Source organism: Falco cherrug, chromosome 5 (assembly GCF_023634085.1).
Source record: "Falco cherrug isolate bFalChe1 chromosome 5, bFalChe1.pri, whole genome shotgun sequence".
Lineage (NCBI taxonomy): Eukaryota > Metazoa > Chordata > Aves > Falconiformes > Falconidae > Falco > Falco cherrug.
In genome coordinates this window covers 85,451,655-85,467,786 of record NC_073701.1, presented here as the reverse complement: position 1 = coordinate 85,467,786, position 16,132 = coordinate 85,451,655, and the positions used below count along the sequence as shown (strand labels likewise).

Here is a 16,132-nt window from a genome sequence, read left to right as displayed (position 1 = left end):
AGTTCTCATTTATGTAATTCTGCCCCAGAGTCAAAGGGGTTTGGCCACTAATTTCCGTTAAGACAAAAATATATTCATTACTATTTCTTCTGCTAAATTGTTTACCTAGTGCTTATACATGATGAAACCAAGAGTAACTCTGCATAGATCATATGTCCGAGTAACACCAAAATACACCTAGTCCTAAGTTAGTCAGGAACGTAGCCTAAATTTATTTTGTCTCTAACCAACAGAATACTTTCCTGCATTCCTCAACTATCCCATCTAGCTGTGAAAAAAAATAATCTACAGCTAACACATAATTGAACTGAAAAAGTTTCACGATTATTGGCATTTATGCAGCATCAAATCATTTACCATATACCTATAATTTCAAAAAAGTACTAAAATGAGGCCCATCGTCCTGCCTCCTTTTTTGTGGAAAAGTTGCAAGAAGATTTGTTGGGGTTCTTCACACAAAGCCAACTGTGGCTGCAAATGTACATGCTTCCTTTTAAAAACCAAAGTGGTACTTACTAACTCGTCAGAACGATTTTAAAATTTTACTTACACTTCATTAAAATTTTCTATTGACGTTGCAGGTGTAAAAACGTCTAGCAATCCTATAACCTGAAAGATGAGGGAATAGACATTTTATTTTTAGAAATCTGTAAAGTGACATTTAATTAGTGTTGACAGTGCTTAGCATTTTGGGGATGAAACTTAACAAAAATATGACACATGGTCATTTTTTAAGTGGTCTATACAGGTATAGCGACAGCTATCTTCATGACCAACAGAAAATTATATTAATTACAAAAAGTAATTACAAGACTTTGGACAATGAGAAATAAAGGCAGGAAAAGCAATGTCTCATTACAGAAAAGGTGACACATGGCTTGTTAAATTATGCACAATTTTGTCGGTTTTCTTGTTCTGTTGTCATTTAATTTTTTTAGCACCTCTTCTCCAGGATACTTTTCACTGCACTATATTTTATTCAGGCTTCAATTCATCAAGTTACTTTTAAGCAGGTAGATATTCCCAATGAAACTAATTGCCACATAAACTTAGAATAGTACTCAATTATTTGGGGCCTGGAGTTCTACTATCTTTCATCTAGATACTAAACTGTTGTTAATTTCAATGACGGTACCTGCTCTTAATTTCTCAACAGAATCCAAATTCAGCAAAAGCAGGTTTGAGGTGTGGGGTTTTTTTCCTGGACTGATATTCAAGAGCAGTCAACAGCAGCGAGCAGAACACTCTCACTGCTTTAGTTAGAGTAAGACCACTTCTTTTGGATTTCACTAGCTGCATCTTCAAGATGAAATTAGATCACTTTTAAATAAAAAGGCAGCCTTTTACTGAAAGTCTCTACTTCAAAGGCCAGTACTTCACTACACGTAAGATGGCTAGGTCTAGGTATCTTGGGTAGCTTAGAGTTGCATATACTTTTCGAAAAAGATTGTACCTAACTGAAATTAAGCTATATTTCAAACTTTTCTCATGAAAATCCGAAGGGAAAGAACTTTCTCTCCACTTACATTCTCATGCTTCATGTGCTTAAGCAACCTAAGCTCCCGGTAGGTCCTCCTCGCATGAATAAGTGATTGGAAAGGTCTCGAAAGCTTTTTTACTGCCACCTTCTGTCTTGTTTTGGTATCATAAGCTGAACTGGAAGAGAAAAAGGAAAAGTCCAAGTTGATGGCATGTTCAAAGCTCTCAGCTAGTTCACTGGAGAAACCTGTACTCCCCTGGGGACTCTCACTCCTCCTTTTGCCCTCTTTCACCTTCTATCCAGGGACTGCAGCCAGGGAAGCTAGTCAGCAGTAACTCCCGAGTATTCAAAGACAGTTCCCTTGTTTTCCATCTTGCACATTGCTAACGCTTCTGATAATGTTCAAAACTCACCCCCAGGTAACCCTCCCCCAGATGGCGCGAAAAGTAACCAGAGAATTAGCTCCTTTAGTGCAGCTCTAGCCTCCAGCTCCAAGGCAAGGCTTGTAGGGTAACATGGGGGTTCACGCTCTGGGTCTTACTGAACAAATTGGAGTCTTTACTAATTAGAGGAATGTTGCCCTTGTGTCTAGCAATATTAATTACCTATGTGACCATTAGCTTGCTAGACTGTTAGGGCACAAAACTGGTATCAAATTAGGATGTTGACATAGCCAAGGCCATAGTGTTTCCTTGGGAAATGCTGGTAACAAGCGAACAATGGGTACACGTCTTACACTCCAGCCCACAGATCCTGCTGACACACAGCATGTGCTTCATACAGATGGAGATACCCTGCTGAAGAGGACACTAAATACGCACGTCACCATTTGCACAGAAGTGAGACACACTGCTTTTTGTGTGTTAGAAAGACACGACAAGCACAACAAGCCACAATAAAACGATGTCCGTCACATAGCACAGGAATAAAAAATGATCCCTAAATGTATTACTTCATGACACTACACATGAAAATTATAAAATGATTCAGTTTGCTACCTTCTTTTATGAAGAAAATAATGGATAAGAGTAACAACTGCAAGAAAATTAAGTTAAAAATGTGATCAATTAAACTACCTTGCGATTCTCTGTTGGAAGTGCGCATAACACTGTCTATGCTTGCCAGAGAGCATTAGCAAGACAAGAACCTTCACATGTTTATCTTTGAGAACTCTGAGTTACACACATGAAAATTAGATAACATGAAAAATGCACAAGAGCAAGATGACAACAGTCAACAGTCACACCAAATGCTGTTAGCTCATGAACAGTGTTGCAGACACTCCTGCAAATTGTGGTCGGAGACGCCTGCTGGAGACAAAAACATCACTCGTGCCTGGAGTAGCTCCTAAACTTGATACACCAAGCCTATCATCAGCTCCAAATAGGTGGTCTTCTACACATATTTGGTACTCTGCTAAAGTCATGAAGAGCCAACTGAAGAGCAAAGCCTCTTTATCTGCAGGCAGCTGGAGGACAAGGTGGTGTTTCTAATGAGAAGCAAGAAAGTACACAAGCAACAAATGGGCAGGAAGAAGAGTGGCATCCAAAAGGTGGCTGTGATCCAGTTATCCTAGAATTGTGTCAACCTCCCTGAAGGCCAATGCAGGGCACAATCCAGCAACATTTTATTAGATAAAAACAGAGTAAGAGGAAGTAGATTTAATCATGAATTTCTTGCAGGCACCATTGAAAGAGTGAGTCACTCATGAGATAAATGAAAGAGATAAGCCAATTACTTAGCTAGTTTCTTGCAAGCATCACAGAAGTGGATCTTCAGGGAAGTTTTAAAGGTGTACAGGGTTGCGGCTTTGCTGAGCACCTTGGGAAGGGCATTCCCTGAGCAGAAGAAAGAAAGCATAGGAAGAAGGAGATACAACAGAGATAATTGTTCCAACAGTAGAGCAGGGATGACAGAATTCAGGATATGAGGACGCTGCATTGCTCAAACACATGGAGCAGCTGAAGAATGAACAGTGTGAGAAGAACTGACAACAGAGGTATCTTAAATTCCACATCACTGGCCACAGGGACAACATGAAGGTTGCACAAGTAAATCTGAAGAATTAAGAAGGGGCAATGCTTAGCTGTTAATATAACAAAGATTAGATATAATTGCCCTGCCTGGCCAATTAAGCCCCTGGAGAACACCACCAAGTCGCACAAATACTCAATCCTTTCCAACTTTTTTTTCCAGTGGAAAAGGAAATGTTTATCCAGATAAATAAATAGCATTGCCCAAACCAGCAGTCTGTACTTAACATCTCAGGTTTTCTGGTAATTCACAAGCCTTCCACTCATGCTTGTACCGGCTTGTGAAATACTGCATACATTATACAAGGCTAGGAGGAATTCGGTTTTAAATCCTATTACCATGATAAACATCCCTCTCCTCCCAATTCTAAGGTCAAATGTGGGTTTCAGTGATTTAAAAAACACTGATCTTTAAGACAGATTTATTTTTATACTCCATATGACTCAAGGCTGCACAGCTTTCAGATGGTACGCAGCGCTAGGGTTTTTTTAGCTTCAGTAATTCTTATGACAGCAGCTTTTTAGACCCAGGATGGAAGCACATGGCGGGGGGGGGGGGGGGGGGGGGGGGCAGGGGGGGAGAAAAAACCAAACCCAAACAAATGGCAACTTGAGTCCTGGGACCTCCAATGGGAAATCATGAACTGGAGGTGCACCAGCCAGGGACTGACCTGGTTTACATGAGTTCCTTTGCAGTCAAGAAACTGTATCAAGTGATAATCAGATCTAATGCCTTCAGGGTCTTTCCTTGCCTGGTTTACCATCATCATAATTCAAGTTATTAACAGTGAAGCATTCAAAATTTTAGATTTCTTGCTGTTTGAACTCTCTTGTTTGTCAGATGCAAGGACGACGTACACCTGTGATCTCTGCTACTGCCTGTGATCACATTTTGCAAGCAGCAGGCCGCCGCCCGCGTTCCTCCCTGTGTGCACTCACACCTCCATGTTGGACTCTGTCTCCCCCTCTTGCTATTCTATCATCCTAGCTGCAAGCTGGGCTGTCCCTTGAATCCCCCAGCATCCCCAGTCAACAGTTAGGTGGCAGGATGAGCTGCTTCCCCTTCTGTGTGAATTCCCCAAGAACCTTCAGCGTTCAGGCTAGTCCCTGGGTAGGACATCTCTGGTCTCAGTCACAGTGACAATATGGGCCCACCTCTGCTCGGCACCTCACGGGCCTGTGACCAGCCTCACTAAACTGATTCAAAACAGCTTCTTAAAAAAACCACAGAAAAACTCACAAACAAACCGTGCTGTTAACAAGTTTGACTTAACAGGGAAGGAAAGGGTTAGAAGCCCTCACCTTCCCTCTCCCTTTGTGACACCCAGCTCACCCCACCCCCACTACTTCTTGGGACTGGAGAGGGCTTCTCTCTGCCAGCCTCTTGGTGTTTGCACCCCCTGACAAACAACTGCTGTGGCAACTTACGGTGCCTTTTTCTTCGGCACAGTTACTTTGCACGGGCTCCAGCTTTGGCCAGCCACTTGTGTATATACCCGGTTTATACTGACACCTGGAAACAAACAATCCTTCCACCGGTTCAGCTGCCGCTCCCTGAGTTTCTTTGAAACTACTTATTCTGAGGTGTCTTGCCTCTGCTTACGATGTTACCTCATGTACCTGGACAGAATGGATATAAACTTTGACACCTGCAAAGGGATATCATCTCCCATCTCCAAGGTATTCTTTACTGTTAGCACTTCATTTGTTGTAAGCAGTGAAAATAAGTGACTTTTTAATTGTGTATCATCAGTGACTATTTCTGGCATCATCATGAAGCAGTATGCTCACATGCCTCAATAGCATATGGGAACACCACTTTAGACAGACAATTGTAATTAAAAAAACAGTAACAATTGTTTCTTTTTATATTTACAAGAAAAAAACTTGTAACAATCTTAGCCATAGCTTTTTCAGATACAATTATTCTTGACCCAGAATGCTTTGCAGTTATGACACAGTTTCTGCTGTCTGTCCTTTCCAAGATCAAGGACAAAACCCCCATTATTCCGCTTACAGGGATGGCACCACTTTCACGCAGATTAGAGACTTCTGCTTCGTGTGATTTTCAATCATTGCTTAAATTAGACCTACCTTTTCAGTGTTGTCAAGGCCTATATTTAATAATTCTACTGAAGTTCCACTAGATGAAATATGAATCTCTATTTATATGCACATTTTCCCAGTCCTTAAGTTTTCCAAGGAAAGTTTGAACATAGGAAGCTAAGGCAGTCCAAAAAGTCAGGAGGCAGAGAGCACAGGATTTTAACAGCTTCATACTAACTTCATGACTTTTGATGGGGCGTGGATTTCTACAGCTGATGTTTATAAACATGGCCTTACATACACCCATTTCCCCAGTATCCACAGCCAGTTCATCCTCTGTGGTTGCAGAGCAGCAATACAGGACAGGCAAGCCGCTCACGTGCACAGCCTGCTCAGACCCTTCAGGGCTCCGGGGATTAGAAGCACCCTATTCAGCTATGGCTACGTAACCTTCAGGATCAAATTTGCTTCAACAGCTGGAGGGCAGCTTGTGGGAGCCCAGTCTAACAAGCCACGCACGGAGCCAACTCGTACCCTATTTAGGGAACTCCAGTATCCGATGCAGGAAGAACACTTCCTGGGATCAACTGGTCCCTTTGGACCACAGCCAGTCCCTGAACTTCCTAATGCTTTGGGCTTGGAAAGGGCTTATGAGCTGGGCACGGTACTACCCACAGTGCCAGGAAAAAGTTCAGCTTCTCCTCATTCCCAGAGCCAGCTCAGGTCTAGCTGGTGCAGAACGAAGGCCCGACCCAAGCTGGCTGCATGTGGTGCCAGTCTTGTGTCTGCAGCAAACTCCCCATCTGCTGTAGGCTACCTGTGTCAGCCAGTATTCCATCCCCATCACCCCAGATAACCACGAGGTTTTGGTTGTCTACAAAGCGTGATGTTATGCTTGTGGAAGCATTGCATCTGTACAAATAATTTGGTATACTTATTCTCAGTGATTCATTTGGGGTTAAGTGCAAATAAATACAGAGAAGAGTTAACTTTTCCAATGTTTTTATATATAATTTAGTGTCCCAGCTTGTCAGGCTGATATCTCTACATCATCAGAAGTTTGACAACTGGTTGGACACACTATAACAAACTTGGAGAGAATGCTGTACAGAAGCAGATCCTTAAATTTGCTCCATGTGACAAGGACACTGGGTCTGGGTTTTCCCCACATTGTTCTAGGCTTCTGGTTTTATTTCTTCCACTGCAAGCACAAGACAAGCTTCTTTCCTTCACAGGGTCACATTCCTTCAGAACACAGGAAGATTCCCCTTTACATGTAAGTGTTAGGAGAAAAAAATGAATTAAAAATGCAATTTATGCTCAAAACACAGATTTACAACTTTGTGCTCTTATCCACAGACCTCAGCATCCTTTCATGTACCCACTGACTCCTTCCATTACAGGAGACAGGAACCTCCTTGTGGACAAACGTCCCCTTAATTTGTAAGATCCTGAATTCCTGAGAAAAACAAGTAACAGCAGCAGAAGGGTGTCTGTGAGCAAGCACTGAGGGGAAGGAACAGAAGAGGGGTCAACACACAGAGAACCTAGTCATTGAGGTAGGCAGCCCTTACTGCACCATGCATTGGCAAGTAAGGTAGAAAGGGGGACACACAGGAACACTGCTCCCGGACGTCTTCTAGTGCCTAATTATATAATCCAGGTTTCTCACAATTCCAGTGAATGACAACCTTGTTTTGTGCATTTCTCATAAACGTCACATAAGCGAATGAAAGTCATCACATGAATAACATGGATTTTGGTTTTTGTTTGCAAGGTTTAGTTTGTGATCTTTGTCTGCTGGGTTTTCTCCCGGATCTTGTTCTTGTTTTTTAATAAATAGAGCTACTTCTTCTTGAAATATTGTCTTGAAAAAAGCACAAACAGCACCTATCCAATACCAGAAAATGGACCATAATAGCTATTGGCAGTACAGCAAGAGAACAACAGAAAAAGGCCACCTGCAGTAAGCCTAAGTTAAGCAGCAAAGTAAACCCAGGAAACGGCTCATTTGTTCCATCTTTATAAATGTTTTGTTACTTTATGCAAGTTCAAGTTGGTGACTTCCACTCTTTAAGAGCTAGATTTAAGGTACAGAGTGTGTTTGTTTACTAAACCACAAAAATCGGCATATATGTGCCTCAAAAGGAAACCATAAAGAAAAATGAGATGGTAGCAACACAAAAGGTGGGAGGATGAGTAATGGACAGCTCTGAAATGACATGTTAATCTCCTCGTTAGAGGAAAAAAACCCCTTGCTTGATGATGATAGGTTATTGTATTGTAAAATTACATCCCATCACTTGGATATTATTCCAACACACCATGCTGAGCACTACTATCAATTGTTTTGGCTTTAGTACAATCACTGTCAATTACCTCAGATTAATTTACCACTAAATCTAAATATAAATCCACAAAATATGTTACACATGCAGCATAATTGTTCCATAACCAACATAAAAATATGTACATACTTTTAAGCAGACACTGAAAAATACTAAAAAATAATTGCTATCCATGTGAATATGTTTGTGAATATATCACCAATCGTCTTTCAATGTAACAACATGATCATAAAATGCTGTATCAGCCTCTGAATCCACAAGCTATTTTTAATCTTCTGATCTGTCTCTTCTGTCTCCACAGTGACTTAAATATTCAAATAACTTTACAGAGAGGCAGTCAGTCACACTCTTCTAGGTGAAGTTACAGACAGTACAGCTTACATCAGTGGGAGCGATGCATTTAAAATCATACTTGTGAGAAAAAAAATACAGAAGGTTGGGGTTGTAAGCTGTTAGCTTCCTCAGCAGTGTAACCAGCTCATGGGCACTAAAATAATAAAGTATTTTAGATAGCCTATAAGCCCAATGTCAGTGTGTAAACAAAATCTGTCAGCTGCCACTAAGCCAGTACACTGCTAATAACAAATGTATTCTATTCAGCATTTCATTAAAAAAAAGTCTGCCAGGTAGTTACAAATTGTGGGCTTTAAACCTAGAGCTAGAAATGCTCATGGATACAAACTTCAATAAACCCACCAGTGCTTTCAAGTACTTGGATAAACCTAAACAGACGAAAACTCACTTACATTCTTGTCCTTCTTTTTCCTATTCCTCCCCCACTTCTCTTTCAAATTTCCTGTTTTCTCTCTCCACAACAGTCAAAAAACGAAACGGTAGCAATTTTTTCCCAGGTCACGTAGGGGTTTTGAAACACCCTCTCCCTCCCTGACTGTAGACACAGAACTAAGAACTAAGATACTGGATTTGTGGTACCAACAGGCTAAAACTGTTCTGAAACTGGAAACAGCTCCTTGGGAAACTCTGCTGAAGGAACCAGGACCCTAGACTTTAAGGGCTCTGGAACAGGAACTGTATCCCCTAGCCAAGTGCAATCGCAATCACAACTGACAGCAGGAAAGGAAAGCAGTTAGTTATGCCACTGCTGCATCATGTGGCCAGGAAGATGCATATTACAACAAATTATATTGAAGTAGGGACGGAGGAGACCCTTTGCAGAGAATTTTTATTCTGCTAATGTATTCCTGCAGCCACGCAGAAGGCTGTAATTCGATGATCCTTGTGGCCTTTCTGCCACAACTGGCTCATCTCATGCCTCTCATTTGTCTTCCATCCCATACTCCTTCTCTCTCTAAAAAAGACTCAGTAATTCCTCCTGAATGAAAACCTGCATCATACAAATGATGATCCTCCCCACTTCTTGAGCTTGCCTGTTCTTCACCCTTCCTGCAATTCCCTCTACCACCCCTCCTCACGCACACATACAGACGTTTGTCATCTGCTCTCAAACTACTCCAGTCTTAGTGACAGCATCCTACATAGAGATCTCCATCACAGCCATTCCCAGCCCTTCTCATTCTTCTCCACAAACACTTCCTTCCTGATTCAGCCTCCTTCATTAAAAGCATTCTTAGACATGCTCATTTAAAGTAAGAACCTTGACTCCACTAATCACCATCCTACTTCCCTTTCCTTTCCGAAGTCAGTAACTACACTGTTCCAACAGCTGGGAAATACGCAGGATGAAACTGGACAAAAGAATAACAAGCAACCTACATTCCATCCTAGTACTCCAACAAAACCACTTTCAATGAACTCTTCAGTGATGTCTCCCTGGCCAGTGCTCAGAAACACTATTCCACCTTCCTTCACACATCTTTCATAAAATTTAGTGAATTCTTGACCTCCCTTGGCTTTGTAGTTGCAAACCCCACTGTGTCTTCGCTCCCAATAGCTATTTCATCACGTTCCTCTAAGGGTCTATCCCACTCTGCAACATTTTTTGTTGCTTCACTTATATTCATCCATTCATTCTACCAATGCTGCTGCACGATCCTCCTCCTAAACTGTAACGCTGATCATGCAACTCCTTTTATTTAGTTCTCCTCCCTATGGCAACCTCACTTTCAAGGCTGCATTTCTGAGTATCATTATTACATATATACACTTTTAAGAGGTGTTCTGGCTCTGACTGGACTCTCGTATCAGCCTTCATCTCTCACTGAAGTTTTCAAGCGTTTGAATAAGCTTAGAAGGGCTCATTGTAAGTATCTGCAAACTAATGAAAAGCTTCAAAACTTTCCTTCTGTATGATGCATACCAAAAATAGACAACTGCTAGCAGATCTTGGACAGCAGTATTTTAACAATATTGTTTGAAATGTTTCTAATAAAATATGAACATACGTAGATGAAGTTCAGTCCCTGTATTTGCAGTGGAAACAAAAGACCTGATCCAAAAGAGGAACAGACCAAAGGGAGTCAACCGGCTCTACATGTGCTTAGGATTCTGCCTTTAGCCTGCAGAGATCTATAGTCTTCGGTTTCCAGCTGTATTTACATACAGCAGGTATGTGTTACTACTACTCTAAAAGTTTATTTCAGCATTTACTGTTTAAACTAGCATGTACTATTACAGTGACATCTAAGTCCAGTAACCTGATCCCATAGTTGCAATCATGTACTTGCTATCACTACAGCTAAGTAAAAGGTCCCTTGAAAAAAACATCCAAAAGTCATCCAGTACAATCTTGGTTGAGGGAACTTTTCTTTGTCAGTCAAACACAGTTTATATCAGCCTTCAAAAACCCTCATACGCTACTGAGGTGTCTCAGCATCTCCTTAGAGATCCTCAGTGTGAAAAGGCCAGAATCAGCAATGTTATGTTTGTCTTGCAAGCTACTGCCCCCAAAACACTTGTGAGTGACAATCTAACCAGAAGCACAGAATAGAGTGGATGAGGGAAAGAAGGGGTTAAACTTAGGAATTAAAGCCTTCCGCTTCTATTTTTCCATTTGTACTTACTCAAAGCAAAATCAAAACCTAAACACCATCCTCCCTTTCCCCATTTTACCCAAAATCAGCCAGGACAAAAACTTAATGGATCTTAAGCTTGCACTTACGGTAGCAAGATAGAGGGACCCACTGAACTGCTGCATTGTGTAAATGACATAAGGTAGGCTTCGCTTTCCTGCTTTTCTTGAACTGAGGCCTGTGCCGTTACACTCTGACTTAGCAAGCCTCTTTTTTAAAACGTGTTACATCACCCAAGTTGGTGTCAGGCATTGCATACGTTTAAAATTAAAAGAGCCTGAGTGCATGATGTAAGCACTGTTGATGCCAACTGCCTCTGAGGAAACAGCGCAGGAGTTTCTGGTTGGGAGGAAGCTCTGGACTCACTCTGGTTCATCTGCCCTTTCCAACGAAGGCAGAACACAGAGCTTCCAATAGGCTAATGGGAAACAATGTGTTTAGAGATCAGAGATGGCACACCGCAGAAGGCCGTCTCATACCTCCCAGGCAAAAATAAGACTAAGTAGTCTTTGGAAGACAGTTTACAAAAGCTGGCATGAGAAGAGGCATACAGGCTTTAAAAAAAAAAAAAAAAAAAAAAGCCTCAAAATCTATTCACATTACATAATTTGTGCTACAATAAAAAGTCTTCAAAAAAGAAAGATGAAGAAGCTCTCTCTCAAGTAGGTGGAACGCCAGCTCCCAGAGGAAAAGGTGGACAGGTAGCAAACTGTAGTGGTCCCACCAGGGTAATACAGCAGGGAGGCAGGGGTGCTGCAGGCCAGAGGTCCAGTTTATAACCACTATCACTGGGACAGCTGAAAGACTCAAACACAGCCAGAATTTTTATTTAAAAGGCAGAGTCACAAGGGTCAAGAGTTTAAAATGCAGTTTGTCCCAAGACATTAACCGTCTCTTCTCTCTAGATCTAAACCAAAACGGTTGTAGATGAAGATTACCTTGTGAAAGTACACTTGCTTGCTTCCCACCTAAATGCCTATCAGCTTAAATACTGCACTTCAAATCAGAAATGTTTTTAACACTCACATTCAGCAGGGACAGTGCCTGCTCTGTAACAGTCAATCAGCCCTTTGACTTCTATGAGAGATAAATCCAGCTTTGGGGGTGGACACTGTGAAAATGTATTTTTCAGGAAAACCTTAACTGAGTTTTGACTTGCAGAAAAGTTAAATTAATTGTCCGGTATAAAAAATTCCTCAACTTGATAAGCAAAGCTATAGCACACAAAGAAAACAACTCCAAAAGAAACAGTTTTGCATGTAAATTTGGTATTTGCTAATACGCAGACATCACCTGAAAAATTAACTAAAATATCCTGTTGAAGACTCCATTGATCATTTTCAAAGCAATTAAACTACCATACACACCACGCTTCCACTGGGCTTTGATATTTTTCCTAAATTAACAAAAAAAAAAAAAAAATCAGATTTGGCAGCAGCAAACGACAGAATATCCACCAGCTTGAACAGCCATAGGAATAGAGCCCAGAAAAAGGGAAGCCCTTTGCAGAGTTAACATACAGGAGTAACGCAGAATGTACTGCAAGAGCGAAGTACTTGGGGGAAAGACCTCACGGTTCTCTCTGTGGTTCACACAGATGCTGAAGTGCAATGCCACTTGGCAGTGTGACTGAGTTCTGAGGATCTCCAGGAAGGATTGTTCTTTATGATGTGTCATTAAAGAAGTGAGAAATGCAGTAGAGCTTTTTTTATGCTACGGAAGGTTTGCTTTTTATACATATTCCACATCTAAATAAAAAACAAGGAAAACATACTGGAAAGCACTGTGTTTGATATAGATACCTCTCTAAAAGTGAATCTGTTTTAAAATGGTATCTATCTCCATAGCACATTTGATGCATCTGCATATAAAAACTAACCCAAACACAAATTCTGTTAGAGACTTATGAAAAGTCAATAAACTGGGCCAAAACACAGCCTCCTCACGCAAACTCTTCTACTGATTTTGAGCTGCAAGCAAAAAAGGGCAACCAGAAGTTAGTTTAAATGCAAATATTTACAATATGTTTCTTATTACCAGTTACCACTTCAGTTGCACAAGTCTATCAGATGCGACTGATAATTTACGGTAGAAAAGGAAAGGGCAGGGACTAAAGAGTTTCACTGAGGTAGAAAAAGATTTGTTACAACAACTTTGTTCCTGTTTTAAAGCCAGTGTTTGGAGTTCAGGACCTTGGCTTCTGTTCAGCAAAGCACTTAAGAATTTGTTTGATTCCAGTGGTTTCTGTAAGACTTAAATATGTTTTTAGATGTTTTACTGAATAGGAGTACAATTATTCACAAAAGCAATATAGCATATTACTCAAGGGAATGATTGTGTCTCGTAGGTCTCCTGGGTAAAGCACATGCACATAAAGGGGAAAAAAAAAATCAATTTCAATAGGCACTAAAAATAGATAACTTTTCTGAGAGAGACTTTTCCTCACATTCAAGCTTCTGTTTGGGTTTACAGTTCATCGATGTTAACAAGGCTATTAATATAGAGCAATATTTTATTGCTGTATTCTGTTCTTAAATGTATATTTTAGAGTAAACCTTTCCCATAGCATCTTCCAGTCTCCATTTTACATCTCAGTTCCTAGGCTTCTCCATTGATAAAATACTAGGATTTCCTTGGCTTCACAGACAAATAAAAAGTAAGTACAATGAATTAACTATAAAGACAAAGCACCAGCTGGGCTGCATGCAAACCATGTTTGGATTTTCTTCACAATTTCTCAAAAGTCTGGACATCTCATTACAAAATTCAGCAGAGTGGGTCTTCCCCTTAAAACTACATCAGCATAAATTGGGAAAATAATCAGAAATGTAGGTTCAGCTGAAACATAACAGTAGTTACTCTCCTAACCGTATATACATCTCCTAGTTTGTAAAATAAAAAAGGAGACAGTAAACTAAGACTTTATAGCCTAAATGAACTAGGTCCTTGTAAAACTATTCCTATCAGTTGTCACAGGACTGTATGGTTAACTACAACGGCAGGTACCAACAGTCACACAGTATTTGCCTAGATTTCCCTGGTGCAACTATAAGCCTGAAATAATAAAAGAGAAGAATTCAGAGATGCTTTGCACTAGTCCCAAGTGTTTCTGCTGATTGTTGGAGGCTTTTAAAACACATATTCCTAGTTTACATGTAATCGGGGCATTTCACAGAGCTAGAGAAGGAAGCAACAAACACGAAACTCCATAAACGTTTGTCCTCTGCTATCTGCCTGTGAGCGACTGTTGCGCAAGCTTAGCCCGTGACAAAAAGTTAAGTATGAAAGAAATCTTTTTTTTGTGAGTATGTATGTTTAAAGGCCCATTATGGATTGTTTTTATGTAATTCTACTTACCCGGCTTACAAAAGAAACACGATTCTTTTTCTGAAACCCCTTAAACGTCGCTATTATTTCCAAAAATTGATTCAAAGCTTTTATAAGCATAGTCAAGCGTGCATCAAAGATGAAAATGATAGCCCGACCTGCACTGGGACTTCCCCAAAGCGCAAGCCTGAGATAGTGATTACCAGAAAAAAACACGGGAAACGTTTCGCGGTAAGATGTGACAAACCCTCAGGCTGCCCTAAGCAGCCGAAGCCCCTGGGCGGCAACCCGCCCTCACCTGCGGCTCCCCTGACATCCGCGGGGAAACCCCCTCCCCCCGCTGCCCCCCGCCCGCCCCGGGGCTTCCCCCCGCCTCCGCGGGCAGAGCTGCCCGGGCCGTGCCCGCCCCGCTAACCGCGGCCGGGAGCCCGCCGGGCCGCAGCGGGGACAGCTCCGGGCCGTGCCCCGCGCCCCGCCGCTGACCCCCCCCGCCCGCTCGGGCGCGCCGTGACTGTGCAAGATTCTCGGCTTCGGGGCAGCTCTCACCCCGGTGCGAGCGGCGCCGGCCGGCGAGCGGCCCCGCGGCGGCCGGTCGGTTTAACAGGCGCTGGGCCGGCGGGCGGCCCCGCGACACCCCCGTCAGGCGGCGGGCGGCCGAGCGGCCGGCGCGGCGGGCGGAGGGGGGTTAGCGGCGGGCGGGCCAGCAGGAGCCGCCCTCCGGCGGCGGCGGCGGGCCCGGTTGCCCGGGTGACGGCGAGGCATGCCCCGGCCCCGCGGGGCCGCCGGCCGCGGCTCCGGAGCGCCCCAGCGCCGCACGCCCCGGCTGCCCGCCGGACACGCCCCCGCCGCCGCACGCCCGAGGCCGGCCCGCCGCCGCGCGGGCACGGCACCCCCCTCCCGCACCGCCCCGCTCCGCTCCGCTCGGCGCGCACCGGCCCCGGCGCTCGGCGCGGGTCCCCCCCCGCCGCCCCAGCTCCGTCTGCCCCCGCGGGGCGGCACCCGGGCCGCCCCCCACCGCCGCCGCCGGCCGGCAGCACCTGCCGGCTCCCGGCCCCTCGCCCGCCGCCCCGCACCTACCAGACGGAGCCGTAGGCGCCGGAGCCGACGGGGGTGAGGTTCTGGTAGCGCTGCGGCACCTCCCACACCGTCTTGTTCAGCTCCTGCCGGTAGAAGCCGCCGCGCTCGGACATTTTCCCGGAGCCGCCGCCGGCAGCCAGCAGCGGCAGCCGCCCCTCGGCCGGGGCGGGGAGCGAGGCGGGCACGGCCGGCGCCGGCGGGGAGGAGGGACCGGCAGGGGAAGGGGAGGGGAAGGCCGAGGGGGTGGGGGCAGCGGCCGGGGCCGGGGAGAGCCCGGGCGGGGGCGAGGGGCGCACAGGCCCAGGAGCCCCAGGGCCGCCCCCGGTGTCCTCCCGCGGGGGGAGCGCGCGGGGTGTGGCGAGGCGCCGGCCCCGCCCCGGAGCGGCCGGCATCGCTGCGGGGCGCCGTGTGGCACCGCACCGGCCGCACCGGCCGCAACGCGCGGGCAGCGCGGGGCCCCGCCGGGGAGGAGCGCGGGCGGGCCCGGTCACCCAGCCCGTCCCCTGGCACCGGCAGGTGGCCTGGAGCCTTGCTGACACCTCTCGTGTTCTGCCACGGCCACCTGAAGCTGCCCCGCGGCCCGCCGGACCCCCTCGCCCGGGCTGCAGCGACAGCGGCCCCGCACCGGGGTCTGAGTCGGGGCCTGGCCCGCGGGGCCGGCCGCGGCTCTGGCCGGAGCTCGGGTTTACTGGGCATCCCCCGGTACCCAGAGTTTCCCCTTAAAGCACTGGCTCCCACATGCAATCTTCCAAACACCTCCGCTTTTCATCAAGGAAGGCTCAAGCCCTCGGGATAACAGTGGAAAAATCTTGAAAACTTGAAATCTTCAAA

The 16,132-nt window shown here is 44.7% G+C and overlaps 1 protein-coding gene across 2 annotated transcripts in view; it reads right to left on the bottom strand.

Moving 5' to 3' along the window:
- MAPK11 (mitogen-activated protein kinase 11) overlaps positions 1 to 15,612 on the bottom strand; it is a 33,413-nt gene extending 17,801 nt beyond the window's left edge. The window contains exons 1-3 of one of the 2 annotated variants that reach the window (XM_055711001.1): positions 15,302 to 15,612; positions 1,527 to 1,656; positions 551 to 609 (exon numbers count right to left, since the gene is read on the bottom strand). In XM_055711001.1, the coding sequence (XP_055566976.1) occupies positions 551 to 609; positions 1,527 to 1,656; positions 15,302 to 15,414 (302 nt within the window). In that variant the 5' untranslated portion in view covers positions 15,415 to 15,612. Of the gene's footprint in view, positions 1 to 550; positions 610 to 1,526; positions 1,657 to 14,770; positions 14,790 to 15,301 lie in introns of those variants that run through there. The other variant, XM_055711002.1, reaches the window with a different exon arrangement.
- Positions 15,613 to 16,132: the final 520 nt, after the last annotated feature.